This window comes from Arvicola amphibius, chromosome 4 (assembly GCF_903992535.2).
Source record: "Arvicola amphibius chromosome 4, mArvAmp1.2, whole genome shotgun sequence".
Lineage (NCBI taxonomy): Eukaryota > Metazoa > Chordata > Mammalia > Rodentia > Cricetidae > Arvicola > Arvicola amphibius.
Genome location: NC_052050.1, coordinates 23089409 through 23117016, shown reverse-complemented (window position 1 = coordinate 23117016; position 27608 = coordinate 23089409). Strand labels below are relative to the sequence as shown.

Here is a 27608-nt window from a genome sequence, read left to right as displayed (position 1 = left end):
TGTGTTGAACCCTCACATATACATGAAGACATACATGAATGTCTACACACACACACAGAGAGCATTCATCTCAAAAGTTTAAAGCAAGTTAAAATACAATTCTTAGAAAAATTCAGAAGTTGTTGTGCAAATGTAATTAAATTTGCTAAAAACCCTCTGGTTACCATGATATCAAACTTAGGGTCACAGGCACCAAAATATATTCCGTGGCCTCAGCATCCCTCGCTCCGGGTTGGTGTAGTATACGGTGGGGCAGATTACATATTTATTCCTTTACAGACAGAGATATTTCAAGTCTTTCCCAGAACCTGCAGAATTCAGTTATTCTAGGAATTAATGAGTGAATTCCTCAGGTAGCCTGAACCAATTCACCGACAGCAACCAGGCCAATGAGGGAAGAGGTCTGATTTTCAAACATTTTCCTTTTTTATTTTATATTCTTTTCTGACTCAACTTGCTGCTGCTGAGTGCCAGGACTACTGCTAGTAATCTCTCTGCTGTGCCCAGAGACAGTTAATCCTTTCCTAGTTTTCCATACTTGATTCACACCCAACAGACTAGAGAGCACAGTGTCCCCCTCCAGTCCTGCCCATCCTACAATCTTATTCTTTTTCCTTTACACAACATTGCTTGATGCCTGTATATATAGATTTTCCTTTCTTCCCCACCCCTTCCTTTCCTTCCTTTCTTCCTTCCTTTCTTCCTTTCTTTTTTCCTTCCTTCCCTCCCTCCCTCCCTTCTTCCTTCTCTCTCCCTCCCTCCCTCCCTCTCTCCCTTCTTCCTTCCTTCCCTCCTTTCCTTCTTTCTTTTTGGAAAGATTTTATCCCAGACCAGCTTTGGATTTACTACATAGCCAGGATAACTTTGAACTTCTAATCCTCCTGCTTCCACTTCCTCAGTGCTGGGATTACAGAAGTGTGATACCACAGTCAGTGCAGTGCTGGAAGACCAAACCTAGAGTTTTGTGCGTGTGGGGCAAACATTCTACCAGCTGAACTACGCTACCCTCCACCCCCAGCCCTTGGCAGGGTTTATCCTCACAGCTCCGGCTGTCCTGGAACTCATGGTCCTTCTGCTCAGCTACTGAGCACTGGGGCTACAGGTGTGCACCTCCACATTCAGCTCCCAAAGGCTGGGATGCTCTCCTTGCACCCTCAACACTGAGTGCCGGGCTTGGTGGGCATCTGTAACTGCTTATCGAGCAACGAAAAGACACAAAGGAGGTGAGAAGGGAAGGAGGATGAACGATTGCTCTGTTCTTTGCCTGAAGTACAAAATTAGGGTTGATGATGTTTTTAAAAATTGCACAGATTGTCGTTTTGCCTAAAGCCGGCACATTAGCAGAGAGTGAGAACGATAAATGTGCTTCTAAGCAAAGGCACGGCAGTCGGACCCAGAGCATAGGAAGACCTCTCAGGTTTGGGGGGGGGGGTAACAGCGTCCAGACACAGAGCATAGGAAGACCTCTCAGGGCAGGGGTGGCACAGCGGCCAGACCCAGAGCATAGGAAGACCTCTCAGGACAGGGGTGGCTGGATGGCTGGCTGTTAATTTCTTCTTAACATTAAATTAATAAAATTTATATAAAATATATAAAAAAGAATATAAAGTTGACCATCTGTAACATTGTTTGAGCTTTCAGTCCTCCGTTCCGTTCCTCCTTCCCTTTCTGACATTTAGATAATGGGATGAGAGCATCAGTAACCCGGGGAGAGTGCTGGCTTCTAGGTGAGTGCGCATCATTAATACACACCCGGAAATACACTATCTTGTCACCAGAATGTGCTCATCCCTAGGGCCGGGAGTGCAACTGCTTAACAGTTGCCCAGTTACCCACCGGAAGGCTGCAAACAAAGTCACACACCAGCTCAACCAGAAACTGTGTCGGGAATGCCATCTGACAGGATGAAACCAGGGTAGAATCTAGCCAACAACCTGAGTCCACGTCTCTTCTGTGTCTCATGGAAATCTCTAATGGTCACGGATAGAGATGGTGTCGACTGACCATATCCATAGAGCAGATACTGAGAGCCACAGGAAAAGGACAATACAGCATCGAACTCTCTTTTTCGGACTGAAAATGTGACCAAAGGCCTCAAATTAACCAGCTTGGGATTTTAATGAGAATTTGATTTCTATGAATGTTCTCGTCTGGGCTAAGATAACATCTACATCTCACAGGGCGTACAGTCATGAAATTAATCAAGATACTGCAGAGTCCAAGCGTAATTGTTAACATGTGGTATAGTCGTGACCTTGATTTTGGCAAAGATTTCTTAGATATGATACTAAAATCCTGATTCATAAACCGAAGTGTCTCATACTTTCGTAATAAGACAAACGGCCCAACTAAATGCGTACAAATGGGTAGGGATGTAACTTGAGTGGCCGAGTACTACCCAGTATGCACAAGACCCTAGGTTCAGTTCTTGGCACTATCAAAATAGGTTTTTAAAAAGCACATGGGATATTTGCAGTGACATTTCTCTAAAGAGGTGGTACAAACGGGCAACGGGCCAATGACGATAGTCATCACCAGTCATTAGAGAAATGCAAGATAAAACTACAAGACGTCTCTTCACACCTGCCGGGAAGAGGGAGTGCAAAGACAAGGACCCAGAGAAAACGCAGTCCTCACACGCGTGGATGGCGGGGATATAAAACAGTGCCGCCACCTGGAAAACCATTCGGCATTGGGTCAAGCGCCTCTCCAATGGCTCCAAGTGGTCTCTACTTCTTGGTGTCTACCTGGTAGTCTACTCTCCCTTTAAATCTGGACCTCGGCAGTTTGTTCTCAGTGAGAAAAGCTAGCAAAAGTGGTTTGAGGGGCCACTTCTGTGATTAGGTTGAAAGACGGTGACTGGGGCTTGCTTACGCCCCTCTTTTCTGATGCTGCTGTGTGCTTCTCTGGTACGTAAACTGTTGGGCAGACGGCAAGGATTTGGAGCCAGTGTCTGGCCAACCTCCAGGACAAAAGTGAGGCCTTTGGTCTAACAACCGTGAAGACTGACTCCTGACCACGGCCACTAGTGAGTTCCGGTTGTCTCTTCCCTTGTCAAGTCTTCAGAGGAGACAACAGTCCAGGTGCATGTCTCGAGAATCTTGGAGAGACAATGAGGCAGAGGACCCAGAGATGCCACATCTATATTTCTGAGACAAACATTTGTATTGTCTTCAAATTGCCTAGGTTTGGGGTAATTTCATACACATCAGTTGGTAACCAATATAGGAAAGTCCTTATAAAATTAAACATGAGCATATCAAACAGTCTTGGGATTCCACTCCTGAAAACCTACATATGAGAACATATGCTCACAGAAGACATATTAAAATGTTCATAGCAACATTATGTTCATCCATTTGTGAACTGAACAAACACTTTGTATTAGCAATTGATTCATACTCAGATATAAAAGGAAGCAAGCATGGAGCCAGGCATGATGCCACATGGCTTTAATCCCAGCACTCAGGAGTCTGAGGCAGGTAGATCACAAGTTCAAGGCCAGCTTGACTAAAAGAAAATATTAAATTAAAAAAGAAGCAAACCACTGGGCGGTGGTGGTGCACAACTTTAATCCCAGCTCTCAGAAGGCAGAGGCAGGTGGATCTCAGTGAGTTCGAGGCCAGCCTGGTCTACAGAGTGAGTTCCAGGCAGTCAAGACTGTTACACAGAGAAACCCTCAAAACCCCCCCTCCCAAAAAAGAAGAAGCAAACCAGCAACACAAACAACACAGATGAACTTTCAAAACATCATTTTAAGAAAAAGGAGGCAGAAGAGAAAGATGATTCTTTACATTATATCTGTATTAGTCCATGTGCATGAAAGATGCAGAGAGGGCTGGAGAGATGGCTCAGAGGTTAAGAGCATTGCCTGCTCTTCCAAAGGTCCTGTGTTCAATTCCCAGCAACCACATGGTGGCTCACAACCATCTGTAATGAGATCTGGTGCCCTCTTCTGGCTTGCAGACATACACACAGACAGAATATTGTATACATAATAAATAAATAAATATTTAAAAAAAAGATGCAGAGATAGAGACTCCATAGAAACGAAGCCCAGATTGGCGGCTTCTGGGGGCTGTGGGTGAGAATGACTGACTGTAAAGAGGGACAAGGGACGCTGGGAGGGTGACAGAGAGGGACCAAAATATGGCGCTGGTTATATAACTCGAAGTTCACCGAAAGAACAACCACTGAACACACAATGGAAGATAAATCATAACTAAACCAAGACTGCTTAAAAAACAAACAAACAAAAACAAATAAATAAATCTTGGGCCAATAAGACAGATCCTCCAGTAAAGGAATTTGCTATACAAACCAGCTGACTTGATTTCCATCCCCAGAGCCAGGGTAAGGGTGGGAGTAGGGAACCGACTCAATAAAGTTGTCCTCTGACCTCCACGTGGTGTAGCATGCCCCCCATAATAAATAAATAACTACGACAATAAATAAATACTAAGTGTATTAAAATTAAGAAATCTAAAGATGGATAAAGATAACTAGTGGATGAGGAAAACTGACAGCCAGATGCCTTTATAACAACTGTTTCGAAGGGGAGAGTCCGGCTTCTTGTTCCCTCTGAGAAGCTTCGTGACATAAGTTTTTGTTTTGTTTTGTTCTGAGCTATGACCAGACCCACATGACAAGTCCTCCAAACATTGCCCTTAACTCCTTTTGTTTCTCTATAACTGATTTCCGGTCCTTTCCAATAAGATATACACCTTGTTAAAAACCACAAAGCACACCCCATCATTGGCAATAGAAAACAGACTAACACAGTCTATTCTAAAAGATGATGCTTAGTCGTGGTATTATCAGTTCCAGATGGATACCTAACCTCTGTCTAAATCATGCCACAGTCCACAGGCACGCAGCTTCTCAAACATGCTTGCTCTCTGCTTCCTCAATAACTTAGTGTGCCTTGCTAGACTGTGGTTGTTAATTAATGGGTACATGTTCTGGTTCCCCAGGCAGCAGAAGGATGAACCCACGTAAGCAAGTCTTCATGCATGCATTTGGGGATGTAGGCTTAGTGATCTCAGAAGACAAAAGAAGGAAACAGAGTGATCTTTTCTGGAAGGCCTCAGAGAGAGGGTTAGTACAGCCTGGAGGACCTGAAGACCCAGCTGACTAGCTAAGGAACAAGTCACATAAGAATGCCAGACGGGCCAGGAATTGGTGGTGCACACCTTTAGACCTAACACTTGGGAGGCAGAAGCAGGCAGATCTCTGTGAGTTCGAGGCTAGCCTGGTCTACAGAGCGAGTTCCAGGACAACTAGGGGTACACAGAGAAACCCTGTCTTGAAAGAACAAAAAACAAAACAAAACAGAATGCCAGAGACTGGGATTCAGTCAATCAATAAAGAGGTGATCAAGGACCACACAGTTGTCTCTGCAGTTTGATGGGTAGGAAGTATGGCCACAAGCCTAGACTGATTTAGGAGAAGCCAATGAAAGCCTTTTCTGTTTCCTCCAGGGCTGCTCCACACTTCCTTGAGGAATACCAAAGGGTAACAAAGGCTTGGCTGGGATTTCTGCTTCGGCAGGCGCAGGTGTGGAAGCGCTGGCTCTAACAAATCTTGTCACTGTCTTTAATGCCACCAGACCGACGAAAATAGCGAAATATCTATCCTGATCCCGTTTTTACTTCTTCGGTTGGCATAATTAACAAATTTATTATGGGTAAGGTCACACATTATTTTTAATTATTAAACCGTGGGTCTCCATATGCTACTGTTTAGACAGCGTCACTCGCTGAAGAGTATAGTTTTCAAGACTGTCATCCCCGCAACCTCAAATCTAGCTCCAACTGCAGCCAGCAAGGGCAGGTTTCAACTAGGCGGCTAAATGAGAAGACATCTGTGCTTACCAGTCGAAACGAGAAAGGTCACATGTTAAACCCAGTTAATCTTGTTTATTGGTGTTTGAAGGTTATACGCCAAGGGCTGGATTACCAGGGTCCTCCTTCATGCCTGCCTCTGACATCTTTATCCATATTCTGCTGTGTGTGAGACACTCGAAAACCCAAAGCCCTGCAGGTTAGACCCTTCTAAATGTCGTTTAGCCAACTCTGAACTTGAACACTCTGGCAGCCTGTTGCTGGGCCTCTGATGGAAAAGAGCACAGACCAAAACAGTCAGGGGAGCGTGACTATGTTTTAAAAAATTGTTTTCCAAATTTCCAGCCATCGTTTTCATAAAAAGCACCTAAAACATTCCTTCAGCACAATCAAGAAAAATGAACAGTCTTGATCATCAGTAAGAGATAAAAATTTAAAAAACTGTCCTGGGCTAGGTTCAGGGACTGTAGAAGGGGAAGGCTGTAAAGGGGCCAGGCGGGGGGGGGGGGGGGGGCGGGGAAGTCCCTTGGGGACAGAATGCAATCAGAGAACCAGAGGACCTGGGTTCTCATCCCCCTAAGCACTGGGGGATGGGAGGAGGAAAGGGGTGGGTCCAACTGTTATTCTCTACCTAAGCAGAAAACAGGATTTTTTTTATGTTGCAGCTACAACATGAAAACATCATTCAAACAAACAAACAAACAAAAACCTCTGAAGAGCTCTGGAGAGATGGCTCAGTAATTAACAACCCTTGCTGCTCTTCCAGAAGACTGGGGTTCAGTTCCCAGCACCCACATCAGGGCTCACAATTGCCTGTAGCTCTAGTTCCAGGAGATCTGACACCCCCTTCTGTCATCCGTGGGCATCTGCACATATACACACTTAGGCACACACGTGATAGACAACATTTTAAGAAATGAGCCCTAAGACTTTACATACTTTGGTTAGATCTTGTTCATCTTTTCTGAGCTTTGGACCTCTTAAAATGTATGCGTGCCTATCGACACGAAACATAACATGCTACTAAGAGAGTTTTCTCAAACCCTGAGATATAAGGCTGTTAACTTCTGCCCTAGACTTTTAAATTGGCTCAGGCTTAAATGAAAGGAACCTGTGCTGTGCTTTGTACAGACAGTAGTTTGGCACTCAAATCTTCACAGGTGTCCTTAGGAACCTGGAAACATTACGCTTCTTTCTTATACATGAAGAGGGCACTAAACTGACATTTATACTTTTTCATCATAGCTTACTTTTTTTTTTCTAGGCAGGGTTTCTCTTTATAGTTCTGGCTGTCCTGGAACTCACTCTGTAGAACAGGCCGGTCTCGAACTCACAGAGATCCGCCTGCCTCTGCCTCCCGAGTGCTGGGATTAAAGGCGTGCGCCACCACTGCCCGGCACAGTTTACTCTTAACAACAAAACCACAACTATTTCTTTGTTATAAATGCTGAAGTTGACGGCCTAGAAATTAATTCTTGCAAAATCATCCTTACCCAGGTGAGGTTTGAAGATCACTGCCAACAAAGATCACATTGTTGGATGGAGAAACGACTCCGTTGTTAAGGGCTAAGGGTCACAGTCCAAAAATAAACAAATAATAAATAAACAAAACAAAAGGCAAAAGGCCAAGACATCCTTACGTGCACTTCACTTGATCCAAGAACAAATGTCTAGTGAGCTCTTGTGGACAATGTAGGGGTGAATGAACTGAGATGGACAGACGGACAGATGGATGATGGATGGACAGATGGGTGATGGACTGAAAGGCAGAAACAAAAGTAACAAATGTGCGGAAGGTGGTGGCGCACGCCTTTAATCCCATCACTCGGGAGGCAGAGGCTGGCGGATCTCTGAGTTCGAGTCCAATCTGGTCCTGAGCTGGTTCTCAGGACCGGCTCCACAGCTACAGAGAAACTTTGTCTCAAAAAACAAAAAACAATCCCCCCCCCCAAAAAAAAAGAATTAGGAAAAAGCCAAGCAGTGGGGATATAATACTTGTAATCCCAGCACTTGGGACGCAGAGAAAGGAGGATATCAGTGAGTTCAAGACCAGCCTCATCTACCAAGAAAGTTCCAGGACTTAGAGAAACCCTGCCTCAACAAAACAAAACAAAAAACACAAAAGTAACGAACATGGACATGTACGATCTTTCCAGAACTCTGCTATTAAAGAATACAAATAAGTTCATGGCATGTGCCTATAATCCCAGCACTTGGGAGGCTGAGGCAGAAGACCACTGTATGAGGTCAGTATGGATAGCATAAAGAGTTCTAGGCCAGCCTGGGACCTTGCTTTAAAAGAAGAAGAAGAAGAAGAAAGGAGGAGGAGCAGAAAGAAGATGATGACGATGACGATTCTTTAGGGGACAATAAACTGTAGTTGGCCCTTGCCGTGACATAGGACAATCAAAATGGAGCCGCAACATGGTGGTCATTGGCCCTGATCCCACGGGAGTGGCTAGGCAGCAGTTGCTATCTTTAGAGACTTTTAAGTTTGATGTCATGGCAACTGTGTCCAGGCTGAGCGTCTCTGCTCTTGCTTTGTCGTTTTGTGACAGTACTTACCCACACCAACTACTTTCATTAACGTCACCATAGTGTGAAGTCATTTTATAAGTTCTCTATAAGTTCTGCATCCTATTTACTAGATAGAGAGTCCGTCTTTCGCATCATTCTCCCTTACAGCAATTAGAAATAGCTAACTGTCCCCTTCCCCGCCCCCATACACAAATAGCATCGTGAGCCAGGCAGGGGTTTGTGCAATCCCTAGTCTTGCAGTGAGCTGGCGAATGCTTAGTAGTTAACGCGGGCGGGGAAAATCTTGTTCATTTTAGTGCTATCAATACTCCACCACAGCCAGTTTCGTGCTACCGGTGAAGCCTGCCAGCTCACGAAATTCCTGACAATTTCACCACTGACTTACACGCTGGCTCTGGCACACCACTGGGATTCCCTCTGTCCCTCCGGCGGTGTGTCTTCGTGTGGTATCCAGCTGCACCAGGAGCCATCACGCCCCGCTGCCCTAGCTAATGCCAAGCTTCATCTGAGCCCAGAATTCACTTGGCAGGAGCCGCTTGCTGTGAGATGCAGGCTCCCGTGGTGGGTGTTTCATGTGCCGGTTCCCCCTACCGGGAAGAGACGCCTGCACCACCGCACCTCAGAGACCACTGTAAAAAGAGGCAGACACCTCTCCAATGAGCCACTAGGAAGTGTGGGCTGACTCCTATTCTTGTAACCGTTTCAACTGTTCTCCTACAGACACTAAATGCATGCCTACACATTCCTTTAACCTCACTGTGCTTCGTGGCTAAAAAAAGAAAGAAAACCCAGTGACCTTTTTTATTTTTCTGTTAAGAAGACTCAGGGAGAGACATCTTGGTCTTATCACTGACGCAGCCACAGGTCGCCAGTGGGAGCCGTGACGCTCTGCCCATCACAACACGCACAGAAAAAGGACTCCTGCAGTGGCGCGCGGCTGATGTGAGATAACTCCTGCATCCCATGAGCGGCAGGCCTTGCTCTGGGCGCCAGAGATGTAATATTTTGATAAAACGTGGCACTTCCTTTTGAAGCGGGTCTTTGCGTGCGCTGAGCTAGACCACGGAGCTAGGCAGAGGCTGACTCGGTCCCTCCAGCTGCTCCAGTAGCCCCTCCCACACATCTCCACGCAGCGTAATTAGCATCCATTGACCGGCAAAGGTGGCTTGTTTTTTTCTCCCTTTGGCGGCATCAAAGCAGCTTGTGCCAATGTTTCTTATGACCACAAGATGACTGTAGACATCAAAAAGGATCAGACATGGATATCAGATGTGCGTGACATAGCCCTGCAATCTGAGCATTCGGGAGCCCGAGACAGGAGGATTGTCACAAGTACAAGGCTAACTTTTGTTACATAGTGAGGTATAGGCTGGCCTGAGCCACAATGGGACTCCCTTTCCAATCCTTCCCCACTCCAAACAGGAAACTACGCTATGGAACGCTACTGAGGCATGGAACTGTTCTCTAAGGAAATAAGGATTTTTTTCCCCAGCATACTTTCTAAGTTTCCATCTTTATTTTAAACTATTCTGCTCAAGGTGTCACCATAGAGACCACCTAAGGCCTTCCAACAAAGTGTCAAATGCAAATTTTTTTCTGGGAACTAGTAAGAAATAAATACACTGAGGGTCAGAGAGATGGCTCAGCGGGCAAGGGTGCTTGCTGCCAAGCCTGATGACCTGAGTTCAGTCCCCACGATCCATGCACTGAAAGGAAGAACTGACTCCCACAAACAAGTCTCTGAAAACTGAGGTTAGGACAGGATCACATTTGACATGAGCAGGCCCAGGGGGACCAGGAGGTAGAGATGAGACCTTGAGGGGACGGCGAGCCTGCAGACAGAATGTGGCACTAAGTGTGGGAAGGCCAAGCCAGAGCCCCCAGTTCTTTCTCCTCTGAAACTGGAGTCTCAGCCTTTTCCCTCTTAGGAAGCAGAAGGAACCTGCCAGGAGCATGCATATTAGGAGGCTGTGATTCCAGGTTCATTTACCAAAAGAATCATTTTCCATCTTCGAAAATTCAGGGAGTCCTGCATTTCTTGTCCTAATGGTCCCCTCGTTTTTACAGTCCCTATTAGCCACTGTTATGATTAGGAACCCAAATATCCCCCTCCCCACAAGGCCTATGCTAAAACCAGGTGGCTAACTTGTCAGCATTCCTGGAAGGCAGTGGAAGCCTTAGAGGGCCTAGCTGGAGGAAGTAGGTCACTGGGGAGCCCTTGGAGGATTTATCAGGGTCCGAGCCCCTTCCCCTCTCTTTCTGCTTCTTGACCACCGTAAAGTGAACAGCTTTGTCCTACTGCAGCTACCGTAGGCTCCACCATGATTGTTTTCCCTATGGGCCCAAAGGGACCCGTGGGCGGAGACCTTGGAACTTGCAAGCCCAAACTGACCTTCCCACTTCCACTTATTGTTCGGGTTTTGGTTTGTTTGTTTGTTTGTTTGTTTGTTTGGACAGGTCTTATGTAATTTATTTCATTGTCAAGACTGGTCTTGAAGTCTTGATCCTCCCATTTCTGCCTTCTAAGTGGTGGGATTATAGGCACGTGCTATGTTTCCTCTTTTTATTTCTCATTTTCTTTTCTTTTATCTTCTTCCCCCTTTCATTGAAAATAGATTTCTAAAAAATCACACATAGCCGGGCGGTGGTAGCGCACGCCTTTAATCTCAGCACTCCGGAAGCAAAGGCAGGCGGATCTCTGTGAGTTTGAGGCTAGCCTGGTCTACACGAGCTAGTTCCAGGACAGGCTCCAAAAGCTACAGAGAAACCCCATCTCGAAAATCCCCCCCCCCAAAAAATCACACATAATATCACACATAATACGTTCTGATTACGGTTTTCCCTCCCTCTGGTCTTCCCAGTTCCTCCCCACATCTCCTTCTCAACCAGATCCACCCCCTTTCTGTCTCTCATTAGGACACAAACAGGCCTTTAAGGGCTAATAAGACAATATAATAAGATGAACAGAAATGCACACACTGGAATAGAACAAAGCAAACACACGGAAGGAAAGAGCCTGAGAGAAGGCACAAGAAACAGAGAATCCCATAACAACACTTAACTGGGAGCCACAATATACACCAAAAAGACTTGTAGTGACTGTCTTGGAACTCACTCTGTAAACCAGGCTGGCCTTGAACTCACAGAGATCTGCCTGCCTTTGCCTCCTGAGTGCTGGGTTTAAGGGGTATGCCACCACTGTCCAGCTAATTTTAAGTTTTGCTTTTTTCAGGTTCTTTTGTTGCAGCGATGGAAAGCTGACCACTAAGATCCTTGGTATGAACAGTAGTCATTTAGCTGCTCATGCAAACCGTGACAGCGGTGGCAGCCTCTGCCGCATCAGCTTCTCCTCGCTTGCACAGCTGTGCTTGGAGTCCTCTCCCCAAGGCTTTCATAGCAAATTACAGCAGAAAGCTACTCCTTCACGGCCCGAAGCTGTCGGAAGGCTCCAGCAATCCTTGGCGTTCCTTGCTTGTAGCAATACATCTCCAATCTCTACCTCCCATCAGGTGACTTTCTTCTCTGTTACTTCCCCTCCTCTTACAGAGACTCCAACCATTGGAGTTAGGGCTACACTCATTCCCTGTAACCTCGCCAACCATTGGAGTTAGAGCCACACTAACCCAGTATAACCTCGTCTTAACTAAGAGCATCCACCATGGCCCTGTCTCATCACCAGATCTTGCTGGCATTTCAGATCTAAAAGGAGGATACCAAGGCCTTTTGTTTTGAGAGAGCTGGCTAAGATATCTTCATGGGATGTCGGACATGGCTGTTTTTCTGGTCAAGAATAGTCTGATGGCAGTTGCAAATTAGAAATCAAGAACAGAAAAATATAACAATTATTCTTAGATACCAATGACCACACCGCAAAAATGACTCTGAACCTTCTCATTCTTTGTGCATTTCAGTCCAGTTGGATTACACCATCTCAGAGGGACGTGAGTTGCTGGACATGGTGGCAATTAAACACAATTAAAATCAGTCTGAATTTAACACACTCCAGATAGGTTGCTTCTACCACCTTTCAAAGAACATTTAAAAGAATGTCCCCACGTCAGGCAGTGGTGGCGCTGACCTTTAATCCCAGCACTCAGGAGGCAGAGGCAGGTGGATCTCAGTGAGTTCAAGGACACCCTGTTTTACAGAGCGGGTCCAGGACAGCTAGGCTTGTTACACAGAGAAACCCTGCCTCAAGAAACAAATCAAAATAAAACTAAACAAAATAAACAAAAAAGAATGCTTTCATTAAATAGAAATAATCAGGTTCTCTAACGCATGTTTTCTGTAGCAGTTATGACATTGTATCTACTTTTCCCTAATTAAAATTTATAAATGTAATCCTGGTCTAGCTTCAGCATTGGCTTGTCATGCGCCATTTTTGTTGCTATTGTTGATGGTGAAGAAAATGAATTTGCGATAAAGGATCATGTAGCCCAGGCTAGCCCTTGATCCTCCTGCCCGCACCTCTTAAATTCTGGGGTTACAGGCCTGTGCCACCATTCCCAAGTAAGGTCCCCTTTAAATTTAATAATTCTTATAATTTGGCACGTATAATTTGAACATAATCAATCTTCTTTTTTAAAGCAGTGTGCCCTGGTAACCACCTTTTCTCAAAGACAAATTACTCACAGTGTTGGCATTAATGGTCTGTTAGTCAGTTTGAAAGTTAATCATGAACAAATGGAATAATCTTTCAACACTGATGCTATCCTATTAGCTTCTTTCTAAGAAAGTTTTAAGAAGGGCTACCCAGTTTCTTCCCTATTCCAGTAATTTAGACTAACTGAGGACATCTTAGAGTCTCTACCAAGAACTGCATGGCATTTTCAGATGCCACCAGCCAGGAAAGTTGAGTGTTTACATTTGGGTGGGTTATTTTGTTTTTATGATTTGAAATAAATTCTCTCTATATCCCAGGCTCTCCTGGAACTTTCTATGCAGCCCAGGTTGTCCTGGAACTCTTTAATATCCCGGGCTGGCTTGGAACTCTCTATGTAGCCCAGGCTGGCCAGGAACACTCTATGTAGCCCAGGCTGGCCAGGAACTCTCTATGTAGCCCAGGCTAGCCAGGAACACTCTATGTAGCCCAGGCTGGCCGGGAACTCTCTATTATCCCACATTAACTCCAAAGTCACAAAGATCCATCTGCCTCTGCCGTATGAGTACTGGGATTACAGGCATGTGTTATTATGTTTTAAATTCTTTTTGTTGCATGAATATTATCTGTTTTCGTGGTTATGTTGGAGTGTGAACTCAGAGGTTCTTCTGAACCCAGAGGAAATTCTAACATGGTTGTCAGTTTCCCCAGCTAGCTGCTGCTGAGGTTGCTGCTATCCCAAACACAAACAGTACGGTGGAGGCCCAACCTAGAAATGTGGGTGCAGTTGCCACGGCTTTATCTCATCCTGAACGTGACCCGATGGATGTCACCGTCGAGAAGCTGCCGAATCAGAGACACCGTGCACCTTTCCTCCGCATTTACGACCACATCCTGCGCAGCAGCGCTTTCTGACTCTGTGGTTAAAACTGGCACACATTAATGTATAGCTCTGCAGATCAGGAATCCGAGCTAACGCTGTGATTTGAATCTCAGAACCATTAGGGCAGGAACTCCATTTCTTGGTCTTGAACAATCAGGCAAAAGAAAAAAAAAATCTGAGAAGAACATGCTTTTCTTCGGAGAGATATGTAGACGCACGCAGGCAGAATTAACCCAGGACTTTCATTTAGTCATACAACAAACGTTGATTGCACATCTGATATGGGCGAGGTGTCCAGTAGGGAGAAAGATATCCCCAGTGCCAGCCAGTAAAATGTGGAAGGGGGAGGCAATAAACAAATCAGACTGGACAGTTATCTATGGCGGTTATCATCACAGAACAAAACGCAGCACTGTGTTAGAATGTTGTCAGGGAAACCTCTGAAAAGATATTTTAGGTGAGAGCTGAGCAACGTTTATAACACAGCAGTGGATGAGGTTCGTCATCATGATCCTCACTAGGATACGGGAGCGATTGAAACAAGCATACAGCGCTAAAACCCAGTGCACACACACAGAGCCCAAACGTGCATATTCCACGTTTGAATAGTGGGATACAGATTTTTTTCTTGCTTTTTAGTCTTTTTCCTTTCGTTTTGAATTTTTTTTTCTTCTTACTTTCTACTCCCATGAACCTTCCAGACTAGTGCTGTGCAAAGCTGTATTTGGCCCCTGTTCCTGTTCTTTCTTCTAGGCACACAACTCCCCAAACTCTTGTGTTTTCTTAGTGATAACTGTATGTTGCGGTGTACAACAAAACCCTTTCAATATTCATGGGCTTATGCTAATGAGGCGACTTAGGTTGGGACCCCAAGGTACCTCAGACTACACAGAAACCAAAGAGAACTTTCAATCTTCTCTACTGATCTCTGGGAAAGTCTATGAAGAGCTGGAGATCCTAATAAAATCTTGGGCAGTGAGCTTGAGCTTGAGGGCTGGGAATGAGAGCTTCCAAGCTGGGGATCACTGGGAGGCACTGGGCTGGACCCACACCTGGAGAAAGCCCCACCTGTTTCCTCCTATGCCTGTCCTGTGCTCTCTTCCATTTGACTGCTTCCGAGTCAAATAAATTTATAACAAACCGTTAACAGTAAGTAGGGTGATGTCTGCATTTGTCCAGGCTGTACAGATCTCTGTATTGGGGCTGATGTCTGAAGTGGGGGTAGCCTTACAAGACAGAAGCTTCAACTTAACCTTGGTATCTGCCCGAGCTCTGGGGATTAACCCCAGGACTGAATAGATGATATCCAACAGCTAAACTGCTCTCTTTGGTTGTCAGTTTGTTTGTCTGATACCTCAGAAACTCACAGAAGCACATGACTTGGGAGGAGAAAAAATGAAAGGGAGCAGCGGATATGGGAACTCTGGTTTCTAAACGGCCATGTTTGTTATTGCGGTGTGGGGCCACAGTGGTGGTGTCCCGGTGAGCTTCTAAAGGTAAATTTGCCAATGGGCCCAACTCTCAAGGAGCCGATTCACAAGATGCCCAAGTAAATGTGAACTAGGAAGACAAGAAGTAAGATGTTAAAACCCTTTGGCTGCTACTCTCATAGTTAAATTGTAGGCAGAAGAATATACTGGGCCAGGTCTTGAAGTCAAACCGAGCTCAGATTGCATCTGGCCTGAGCTATGGATATTAGATTCCAAGCTGTCCTTACATTTTTAGAAAAAAAAAATGGGAACGAAGTACAACCTATGATATATCTGGGCTGGGGAGAGGGGTCAGTGGCCAGAGCATCTGCTGCACAAGCACAGGACCCCAAGTTCAAATCCCCAGCGCTCATGTAAATGCCAGGCAGGTGTGGCGGTGCAGCTGTAATCCCCACGTCAGCAGGCAGAGACAGGGGATCTCTCCAGCAAACCGACAACCCAGAGTAGCAAAGTAGCAAACTCTGAGTTCAGCGGGAGAACCTGCCTGCACATGTAAGGTGGAGAGCGATCAATAACAGCCCTCGATATCCGCCCCAGCATCCATTCACCCATGTGCTTCTACACACAATATTCCCACACACACGCGAACACGCGCACACACACTGGGAATATCAAGAAGACGGTCCGGGTATGGGGGAGCAAGACCAAGAACAGAAAAACAGGGGCAGAGTGTGGAGCGAGTGACTGGGATCGAACCCAGGACCTCTCGTGGGATAAGTACACTCTGCCCTGAACAAAACCCTCTAGTACTGAATCTCACTTTCCGGAAGCTGCACGGTGGTCAGACACGTGTGGATTGATGCAGGACCCACAGCCCACAGCTCACTGTGGAACAATCACGGTTTATTCTCGAGGGAACTGCCAACATGAAACATTGGATAAGAGCCTCCAACAGGCCTAGTTAACTTGAAGTGGTCTACGTAACTCCCCTATTAAATGCCAAGGGGAATGTTCCAGATCAAACAGCTCATCTACCTTCCAGTCAAGATCATTATAATCTCTGAGAGTCGCCTATCCCTAAGAAGGGCAGTCTTCCTCAGGTTTGTAGAAGCCCTAATACCAGAGCATCAAGAATGCAGGAAATATGAAAATACAGGCATTATAATCAGCTCTGTAATGACTGGGTATCAAACGGATAGACAGAGGCTAAGAAAACACATCTGCTACAGGGAACTCTTTTGTGGGGACACTTGTGCATCTTCACTGCTGGAAAACTTAGCAGCTGTCCAAGAAACTCAACTGAATTTGCTGCTTCTGCTTTCCCTCCTAGGTCTCACAGGTGCTAACAAAAATGCTGCCGTAATTAACAAGGAAACGAAGAAAAACAGAAGGCAGGGTCAAATGATTCATCTCATCAAAGTAGACAGTTTTTAGTGATTATTAAAATTTTCTTAGTCATTAAATTTTTAATGACTATTAAATAAACTGGTCTTTAATCCCAGCACTGAGGAGGCAGAGGCAGGCGAATCTCTGAGTTCAAGGCCAGCCTGGTCTACAGAGCAAGTTCCAGGACAAGCAGGGCTATACAGAAATCCTGTCTCAAAGAGAAGAAAGAAAGAAAGAAAGAAAGAAAGAAAGAAAGAAAGAAAGAAAGAAAGAAAGGAAGGAAGGAAGGAAGGAAGGAAGGAAGGAAGGAAGGAAGGAGAAAGGAACCAGCAAGCTGCCTCAAAAAATAAAGGTGACTGAAACTAACCCTGACATCCTGACTGGACGGTGAGAGAACCTACTCCTCCAAGTTGTCTTTTGACCTCTACCCCCAATAATAATAATAAATAAAAATTTTAAAAAGAATTGAATTGTTGGCTACTCAGTTATCTTTTGAGAACTGGCTGTTGGGAATACTCCAAACTATGAACGTGGGAGCTTTTTGTTTTGTTTTGAGACAGGGTTTCTCTGTGTATCTTTGGATGTCCTGAAACTCACATTGTAGACCAGGCTGGCCTTGAACTCACAGAGATCTACCTACCTCTGCCTCCTGAGTGCTGGGATTACATGTGTGCTCTACCACATATGGCTATATTTATAACAGAAAATGATAAAATGAACATGTTTTATTTTGGGTTGTTTGAGACAGGGTCTCATTATTTTGCTTTGGTTATGTAGCCCAGAATGGCCCTAAATTTATGATCCTCCTGCCTCAGCTACATAAGAGCTGCAATCATAGACATGTTCCACCAAACCTGGCAAATAAATAGTCTTAATATAATGTGAACAATGAATGAGTATCTTAAAATTTCAAAATATTGGTGTAATACATGTGTGTGTGACTGTATGTGTATACATCATGTGTGTGCAAGTACCCATGGAGACGAGAAGGTCACCTGGAATCACTGGTGGTAGTAAGCCCCCTCCCCCATCTGGGCTGGGGGAACCGACCAGGACTCTCTGGAAGAGTAGGATTACCTAGCTGCTGAATCATCTGCTCCACCCCAATACTGATTTCATCTCGCAACAAACTATTAAATGCAAATATGTATTGAATGAAAGACTCTGAGTTGATTTTCACTAAACCCACAGACACACATTTCCACTGGTGAGGTGATTTCTTCTTCACACTCAACCGTAGCTAACCCATAACCATGAAGTTTTAGTGGCACAGCACGGTTTACCTCCGGCGTCTTCGTCTTCATGGGCTGGGGCTTCGGTGCTGTGCATATTCTCTACTTCATGAGGTTTGCTTAAACCGTAGTCACTCAGGGCGTCGGGGCTTTCTGAAAGACAAAGGGAGTTATAAGGATGACGTCCACCGGAAAAGATTTGTACAACTATGTGCTGAGTTCAATGTCAAGGTCACTTTCAGTGATAGCCAGCATTCCCCACCAACACTCAGGCTCGGCATCCAGTACTGGTAAGCGGGACTCGCCTCGTTCACCCCAGCGCTGTAGATACAGAAACTCACAAGGTGTAGAATTGTGAATGAGACTCATGTATCCTTCTGCCATCTACAATTGTTGTGAATATTGCACTATAACAAACTCATGTTCCATCTAGACAGCAATTCTTTCTCCATTAGTGTATCTCACACTGTTCAATAGGATACTATTGCTGTCTGGGGCCAATAAGTACTAATGTGTAGTATTAAGAGATACTGAGCCTGAGATATTGATGCAACCCAATTTGAGAGAAACACATTCCTGAAAGGAAACCTAGAAATTTCTATATGCCAAATCTGCTTTCTCTTTCTGTTTATATCGTGGGATTCCATGCAAACATAATGGAACCCAAGTTCCTTCCTTCCTTCATTTCATTTCTTAGTGCTATAAAACTGGATCTTTCTATATAGCCCAGGCTAGCTTTAAAAGTCTATGCTGAGCTGGGCACTGGTGGCACAAGCCTTTAATGCCAGTACTTGGGAGGTGGAGGCAGGCAGATCTCTGTGAGTTTGAGACCACCCTGGTCTACAAAGTGAATTCCAGCACAGCCAGGCCTGTTTCACAAAGAAATCCTGTCTCGAAAAACAAAAACAAAAAGTCTATGCTGGCCAGGTGGTGGTGGTGCACATCTTTAATCTCAACATTTGGGAGGCCAGCCTGGTTTAAAAAGCAAGTTCCAGGACAGCTCAAAGTGGTTACGCAAAGAAACCCTGTCTTGAAAACAAAACAAAACAAAAGTCTGTGCTGGCCTGAATTCTATCAAGATCCTCCCGACTAAGTTAGAACAGGGGTCAGCAAGTTATGGCCTGGTCATACCTGCTCTGCTCAGGTCCATGGGTAAGGATGTTTTCAACAGTTATTAAAAACAACAACAACAACAATAAAGGATGTAGGAAAGATTATATGATGAATTTCTGGTCCTTTCCCAGAAATGGTCGCCGATCACTGATCTAAAGTAAAGTTTAATCCATCCAAATTCAAGCTATTGTCTTTACTAAAATCACTTAGTTTAAAAAAAAAATCAAGTAAACAAAAGTCTAACAAAAACAAAAGTTTAAAAGTTAAACATGTAGTTTGACTGTAGTGCTAAAGTGCGCGCGTGTGTGTGTGTGTGCGCATGTGTGTGCATGTGTGTGTGTGTGTGTGTGTGTGAGAGTGTGTGTGTGTGTGTGTGTATGGGGAGCAGAGGTCAATTCAGGTGTCTTCCTTCATTGTCTCCACTTTACTGTTTGAAACAGGGTCTCTCATTGAACCTAGAGCTCTCTGGGATCGACCTATCTCTGTCCCTCAGTACTGAGGTTACAGGTCCATGCTGCCGCACCTGGTTTTCTTACAATGTTGGGGGCCCAAACTCAGGCCCTTGTGAGCTCTCTCACTGGCTATCTCCCACCCCACCACATTTTTACGACATTAGTGGAGGGGCATTTTATCAGCAAAAGGAACTGTTTTAATCTCCCACAGCATTTTTTACTGTAACCAGAATAAGAGCGCCCCTCTTTCTTTGGTGCTTTTGGTTAAAAGCGTGTGTCTACAGCAAAGACCTGGCATTCATTACCTGTGGGCAGAGGCTGCTCCTCGGCACCTTTCAGCTCTGCATTTGCTTGTATATCTGAAAGGAAAGGGTTATAAGTGTTAGCGACATGGGGCACATTTCGACAGGATCTGAGTGTTCTGAATTTGATGAGGACAGGGCTATGTCAAGCTTAGCAGCGGGATTCCTCTCAGGGCAGAGCTACATTTCCTCCCTGCTCCCTCTAACGGTGCTGGAAGGAAAATGGAAGGAATTATCCATGCAGGATCGTCACTTTAAGAATGAGGAACCCACTTCCACTAAAAAGACTGAGGACAAGAAGGTCATGCGGGGCATGATGGCACTCGGGAGGCAAAGGAAGTGGATCCTGGTGAGCTTGAGGTCACCCTGGTCTACAGAGAGAATTTCAGACCAGTCACAGGTACACAGTGAGACCCTACTCAAAAAGTTAAATAAAATTTAAAAGTGGGTTGTTTCAGAAAGAATTTTAGATAGCCTTTATTCTTTTTCATAATTTTGCTGATCACTACTGTAGAACGAAGCAATGTTCTTCAGATCCAAGCTATACTATTCACTATTTGTTTTCATCAAAACCAGTCAGTTGAAAAAGGTCAACCAAACCCCCAATGATCAACATTAGAATCTATGCAAAGTGTGTGACCTCTCTGAAAGAGACAGGAAGGAGAAAGAGAGGGAGGGAGGGAGTAAGTCTCTTGCTATGTTGCTCAGACTGGCCGCAAGCTCAATATGCTCTTGTCTCAGAATCTAGATTAAAATTGATGCCCTCGCGGCCAAGTTGCTCCAAAGATTTTATTCAGAACATTTTCGAATAGAAAATGAGCCAGGGTGGAGTAGGGCACAGCTGTAACCTTGGCACTTAAGAGGCTGATGCAGTGGATTGCTGTGAGTTCGAGCCGAATATGACATAGTGAGCTCTAATTTGGAAAGGGCTACAGAACTAACAATGGAGCTAGAGAGATAGCTCAGTGGTTAAGGGCACACACTGCTCTTGTAGAGGACCTGGGTTCAGTTCCCAGGACCCACATCCGGGGCTCACAACTCCAGGGGATTCAACACCCTCTTCTGGTCTCTGAGGGTATCAGAACTCATGTGTATATACTCACACATAGACACACACAATACATGATTTAAAATTAAACATTTATAAAGGAAAAGCAAGGAAATAGGGAGGGAAGGGAGGAGGAAGGGAGAGAAGACAAAGACTGCAATGAGCTCTCATTAATCTTCAACTGCATCCTACAGTTTTGTGATACTAGATCTTGTGGAAGAATCTTTTTATACACTGAAGGTGTGTCTTTGCCAAGGCAGTTTCTGATTGGTTTAATAAGGACATGAGTGGCCAATAGCTAGGCAGGAAGAAGTTTGGCGGGACTTCCAGGTAGAGAGAGAGGAAGAGATGAATCAAGGTGTGGGGGAGAGATGCCAGAGGAGATGGAGAGGAAGCAGGACATACAGGAAGAAAAGTAAAAGCCACAAGCCATGTCTCAGCACGTAGATTAATAGAAATGGGTTAATTTAACTTATAAGAGCTAGTTAGAAGTCATCTTAAGCTAAGACTGAGCTTTCATAATTAATAAGAAGTCTCCATAACATTATTTGGGAGATACAGGGACAGAGAAAGATTCATTACAACTAGATGCTATTTTTATTTCATCACACACTACTCCCCCTATTTCTTGCTCTATTCATTAATTCAGATAAATTTCCAAAAAAGTTAGAGATATCAGTATATTTCATCCCTATAATATCATAAACAATACTAAAATTCTATATTTTTATAAGATTTTAAGGTAAAATGTATATGCAGGGAATTTCCTATATTTTAAGTCATTTTTGAAAATGACTTTTCAAAAGCACATGTCGCTGGGTGGTGGTGGCGCACGCCTTTAATCCCAGCACTCGGGAGGCAGAGGCAGGTGGATCTCTGAGTTCGAGGCCAGCCTGGTCTACAAGAGCTAGTTCCAGGACAGGCTCTAGAAACTACAGGGAAACCTGTCTCGAAAAAAACCAAACAAAAAAAAGCACATGTCTGTGCCATGCAAATTCCTACCAATACCCAGGTGTAAGTGTTCATATGTCTATAAATCCCAGGAACCTGAGCTCTGTGGGATTGAGATCAGCCTGGACTACACCATGAGACTCCATGGGGAAGTGATGGGAAGGAAGAGGGGATCAAGGGAGAAGAGGAAAGGGGAGAGAAGATTAACAAGAGAGGAATAAAAGGAAGAAAACGTGTTTCCACCACCCCAGAAGGGTTTTCCCCACCCCAGAAGTGTCCCCACCACCCCAGAAGGGTTTCCATCATCCCAGAAGTGTCCCCACCACCCCAGAAGGGTTTCCATCATCCCAGAAGGGTTTCCCCCACCCCAGAAGGGTTTCCCCCACCCCAGAAGTGTCCCCACCATCCCAGAAGGGTTTCCACCGCCCCAGAAGTATCCCCACCACCCCAGAAGTGTCCCCACCACCCCAGAAGTGTCCCCACCACCCCAGAAGGGTTTCCCCCACCCCAGAAGGGTCCCCACCACCCCAGAAGGGTCCCCACCACCCCCAGAAGGGTCCCCACCACCCCAGAAGTGTCCCCACCACCCCAGAAGGGTCCCCACAACCCCAGAAGGGTTTTCCCGGGAGCCTCTTCCCTGTCAGCCCCTCACTCACACACTCCAGACATGTTTTTATTATAGCTGGTCTAGCTTATTCTAGAACTTTGTGAAAATGAAATCTTACAGACCTATGATACAAATTCTTTTGTCCTAGGCTTCTTTTAACATAACGTTTAGAACCTATGCATTCAATTGTGCTCCTCGGTAGTTTGTTTTTAAGTTAGGTAGTATATATGAGCCTGCCATTCATCTACTCTTCTCTTGAGAAACATTTAAACTGTTTCTAGTTTTGTTGTTGTTTGTTTGAGCCTTACTATGTAGCCCTGGCTGGCGTGGAACTCACTACATAGGACAGGCTAAGCTTGAACTCAAAGAAAGCCGTCTGCTTCTGACTCCTGGGATTAAGGGTGTACACCACCATACCCAGATGTTTCTACTTTTGATTGTTTTAAACAAAACTACTGTGCTATTTTTTTGTAAAGAGTAGCGAGAACATGAGGGAGAAAGTCAGGAACGAGAGGGGTGCGTTCACTCATGGAGACGGTGGGACAGAACTAATGGGAGATCACCAACTCCAGTTGGAATGGGACTGATGGATCATGCGACCAAACCCGTCTCTCTGAGTGTGGCCAACAGCGGGGGCTGACTGAGAAGCAAAGGACAATGGCTCTGGGCTCTGATTGTTCTTCATGGACGGGCTCTGTGGGAGCCTTCTCAGCTTGGTCGATCACCTTCCTGGACCTGGGGGGAGTTGGGAGGCCCTTGGTCTTAGCATAGAGTGGGGAACCCTGATGGCTCCTTGGCCTTGAGAGGGAGGGAGGGGAGGTATGGGTGGAGGGGAGGGGAGGGAAGGGGGAGAAGGAGGGGAGGGAAGGGGGAGGAGGAGGGAAGGAGATGGAAATTTTTAAATATGAAAAAATAAACCATGAAAAAAAAAAGATAAAAAAATAAAAAAAATAAAAAAAAAAAGATATAAAACTCAATTCACCCAAACCCAAAAAAAAAAAAAAAAAAAAAAAAAGAGTACACCTGTGGCTGGAGAGATCAGTCAGCAGTTAAGAGCATCCACTGCTCTTGCAGAGGACCTGGGTTCAGATCCCAGCACCCACATGGCAGCTGACAACTGTCTGCAACTCCAGGTCCAGGGGCTATGGATGCCCTCTTCGGAACTCTGAGGGCAACAGGCACACGTGTGGTGTAAATGCATACATGCAGGCAAAACACGCATACACAGATCATATGAAATGGATTTTTAAACATTTGAAATAATAAACTTAAATTTTAAGATAGTTTTAAATTTATAGGAAAATTATGAAGGTGAGTACAGAAGGCTCTCACATTCTCCATACTGAGCGTCCTCTATTAATTAACATCTTATCGCTAGTGTGGGACATCTGTTAGAGCTCACGTGCAGAGAGTTATTCGTCGTATTAAGTATTCAGATTTCTCTTGTTTCCATCCAGGGCCTGGATTGATTCACCATGTCCCCTTAGGCTCTTCTCGGTTGGTTAGTGTCTCAGACTTTCCCTATTCGGGTGACCTTGATGGTTTTGGGAGACGGGCAGGTATTTTAGAGACTGTCCCTCAGCTGTGGTGTGTTTGTTTTTCTCATGAGTAGACCGTGGTATGACGATCCTTGTAAAAAGCCTCTCAGTGCCCATCTGCTTTCAGAGCCTTTGAGTAAATATCCCGGTGTTGAATTACCGGGTCACAGAGTAGGTATATGCTAGGATTTAATAGAAACTGCCAGAACTTGTTCAAAAGTGGTTGTGCCACCAGCAAAACACACGTCCCTCCTGTTGCCCTGCATCCTCGCCAACATTTGACATTGTTGGGATTCTGGTTGGCTTTGCTCTTGGAGAGAGGGTCTCACCATGTAGTCCAAGCTGGTTTCAGACTCGAGTCTCCTGCCTCAGTCTCCCCGGTATTGGATTATAAACTTGCAGTACCACATTGCGCATATCATCAGGATTTTTTTCGTTAGATTTATTCATTTTAGGTGCATACATGCTCTACGAACATGCTTGGTGCCAGGATCCACCAGAAAAGGGCATCAGATCCCCTGGAACGGATGTGACTACTGAGAATTGAAACTGGTGTCTTCCCCCACGACAGCAACAGCTGCTCTAAGTGCTGAGCCATCATTCCAGCCCCAACATCAGAACTTTAGAAGAGAGCCATCTTGAGAGATGTGTATTAGCATTTCGTTTTGATTTGAAATTATATTTCCCTAAAAAGTCCATAATAGTCTCTCTTTTCATGTATTTATTTGAAACATATTTTTTTCCTTGTGAAGTCATTTGTGCTCTCTCTGTATTTCTTACATATTTATTTTTAGTGATGTAGTTAGGGGTTGACAAGGCGGCTCAGGAGGTGTGCTGTCAATCCTGAGGCTGATTCCTGAAGTCCACATGGTGGATGGAGAGAATCTGCTTCTGAATTTTTTTCTTCTGACCTCCTTATGTAGGCTGTGACACACCACACACACACATATACACACACACACACACACACACACACACAAACTGTAAAATGTAAAAGAATCTTAAACTATGTTTCCAGATTTTGTAATGACCTTGTTTCCTGAGATCTTACTGCAGTAACTTAGCGTTAGTGGTTCAGCGTATTCGTGAGGATTTTCATGACTAATCGCCATCAGCAAAATGAAAGCATTTTTATCTTCCTTTTTATTCTTTATTTATTTTTAAGATATATTTTGATGTGCACTGGTGTCTCGTCTGCATGTGTGTCTGTGTTGGGTCCCCTGGAACTGGAGTTACAGACAGTTGAGGGCTGCCATGTGGGTGCTGGGAGCTGAACCTAGGACCTCTGGAAGAGCAGGCAGTGCTCTTAACCACTGAGCCACCTCTCCAGCCTCCTTTCTTACCTTTTCTTCAATGTCTTCTCTGCTGTATGCATGGGCTAGAATTGCTAGCACACATTTACAGAAGTGGAGACAAGGGTATCTATGTCCTGTTCCTGTCGTTGATGGAGGGATTGGTATTTCTTCATAAGTTATCTTAACGACTGGTTTTCCCGTGAGCCCAAGAAGCTCCCTTCTATTCCTGGTTTGTTGAGAGACATACTTTCTTTTTTCGTTTGTTTTGAGATTGGGTCCCACTCTGGGGCCAACGCTGGCCTGGCACTCACTATGTAGCCCAGGATAGCCTTGAACTTGTTATTCTCCTGTGTCCAACTCACTCCCGAGTTCTGGGATTGCAAGTAGATATTTGTCGTATTCTTGAGGCACTTGCTGACATTCTATGAGTTTCCTGCATCTGCTCCAGCACTTTGGATGAATTACATTGATGTCACAGGGAGATAAATTCCTGAGATTGCATTCCTTGCACTCCTGCAACAAAACCCTGCATGGTTCGACATAATTGCTGCAGTGTGGCTTGAGGACCCAACCCCTAACGAGTTCATTAAGGATCCATGAGTTTATGTTTGTGGGTGGGCTAGGACTACAGCTCTTTTCTTTAATTTCTTCACTGGGTTTTAAAGTCTTTTTTCGTAGAATTCTCTCTTATTTTTTTAGAGTCATATGACCCTGCATTTTCTCCTTAATGTTTATAGTAATGTCTAAAGTAACACTAGAGAGCTGAACTTTATATCCCAGCTTCATCTTTTAGGCAGAACTGGGCCAATTCAGATTTTTATCCCGTTTATTTTGGCGAGTTTTACTTTTCAAAGATTTTGCCTAATCTTTCTAATCGTCAGACTTATTGGGATAGGATTCCTCTGGTCTCCCTTTACATTTTGATAAATCTGCAGTCTCTTTGCCTTGTTGGGGAGACGAATGCCCATTCACCAGCTTTTGACTTGGCTACTTTTCTCTGCCAGTTTTCTCCTGTGAATCCTTCTCTCTTCTACTTCCTCTGGGTTTAAATGTCTTCCTTTCTGTAACCTGTTGAGGTGCAGCTGTAGCAAACTGTTCTAATGCCCACTTTCTAGCTGCGCGCGCTCGCTCTGTACCTTCTTCCCTGACGACCACACTCCCTACATCTTAGGAATCGGTGCTTTGTTCTCGCTGGGGTTTAGCTGCAATAGTTGTACTCATAATTTGTAGATATTTAGCAGACTTAGTGAGTTCTTTGTTCTTTCACTTTTATTGATTTCTGGGTAAGAGCTGTATCTCTAAATTTATATTTATTTATTTATTTATTTATTTATTTATTTATTTCAGGATGGGTTTTGGTTTTGAGACAGGGTCTCACTATATAACAATGGCTGGCCTGGAGCTTGCCATGTAGACCAGGCTGGCCTTGAACTCACAGAAATCTGCCTGCCTCTGCCTCCCAAGTGCTGGAATTAACCATCTCCAATTTAAATGCTTTTAAAATCATTAAGATGTGCTTGGTTTCTGGGGGAGAATGAGCCATAAGTGGTCAGAAGACGTCCTGTCCGCAGTGGCTGGGTGAACTGTCTGATAAATGTCAATGAGATCAAAGTAACTGGCTGTCATTTGCATCTTCCGTGGATTTGCTTCTATCTGGCTAGCTATCCAGTTGCCTCCAACTCTTAAATCCGCCAGTACCATTATTCATCATCTGTTTCTGCCCGTCCTCGAGGCTACACTCTACGCCTTCAGTTTTCCACGGTCTGCTCCACGACGATTATGCCAGCTCGCAGCCGCTTGTGGTCATTTAAACCCTCTTTCCACTCTGCAATCTTTACGCTCTAGCTGTCATGGGTCACCTCTAAATATATCACAAAGTTCTACGGCAATGTTGTTCATTTTTACTGTGGATAGTCACATTTGTTAAACGACGTTAAGAGGAAATTTTACTTTGGCTTCACCTAGATAGTTATAGCATTTCTGGTGCTTTTCCCTTTTTTTTTTTTCTCATGGATGTCTGGTTCTTGTCTAATGTCAACTGCATACAGCCTAAAGAACTTCAGCCTACTCAACACTGCGACTACGTGGAGACAATTTCTCTGAACACTCATTTGTTTGGGTACGTCTTTCCTTTTCTTTCAGACCTATAAGGTATTTTATTAGGAGGTTAGAGAGATAGCTCAGTGGTTAAGAGCACCAGCTGCTCTTCCAGAGAACCCACATGGCAGCTCACAACCATCTGTAATTCCAGTTCTAGGACATTCAACCCCTTCTCCTGGCCTCTGCAGGCAATGCACACACGTGCTGCATGGACATACATGTAAGTAAAACATCCACACACATAAAATAAAAAACAATTAAAACATTTAAAAAATCTTATTTAGACACAG

General features: G+C 44.7%; 1 protein-coding gene across 1 annotated transcript in view; it reads right to left on the bottom strand.

Moving 5' to 3' along the window:
- Window positions 1-27608, bottom strand: part of Ikzf3 (IKAROS family zinc finger 3) — an 89508-nt gene that overhangs the window by 38477 nt on the left and 23423 nt on the right. Inside the window, exons 2-3 of the mRNA XM_038326345.1 lie at window positions 19783-19836; window positions 17964-18065 (exon numbers count right to left, since the gene is read on the bottom strand). Of these exons, the coding sequence (XP_038182273.1) occupies window positions 17964-18065; window positions 19783-19836 (156 nt within the window). The remainder of the gene's footprint in view (window positions 1-17963; window positions 18066-19782; window positions 19837-27608) is intronic.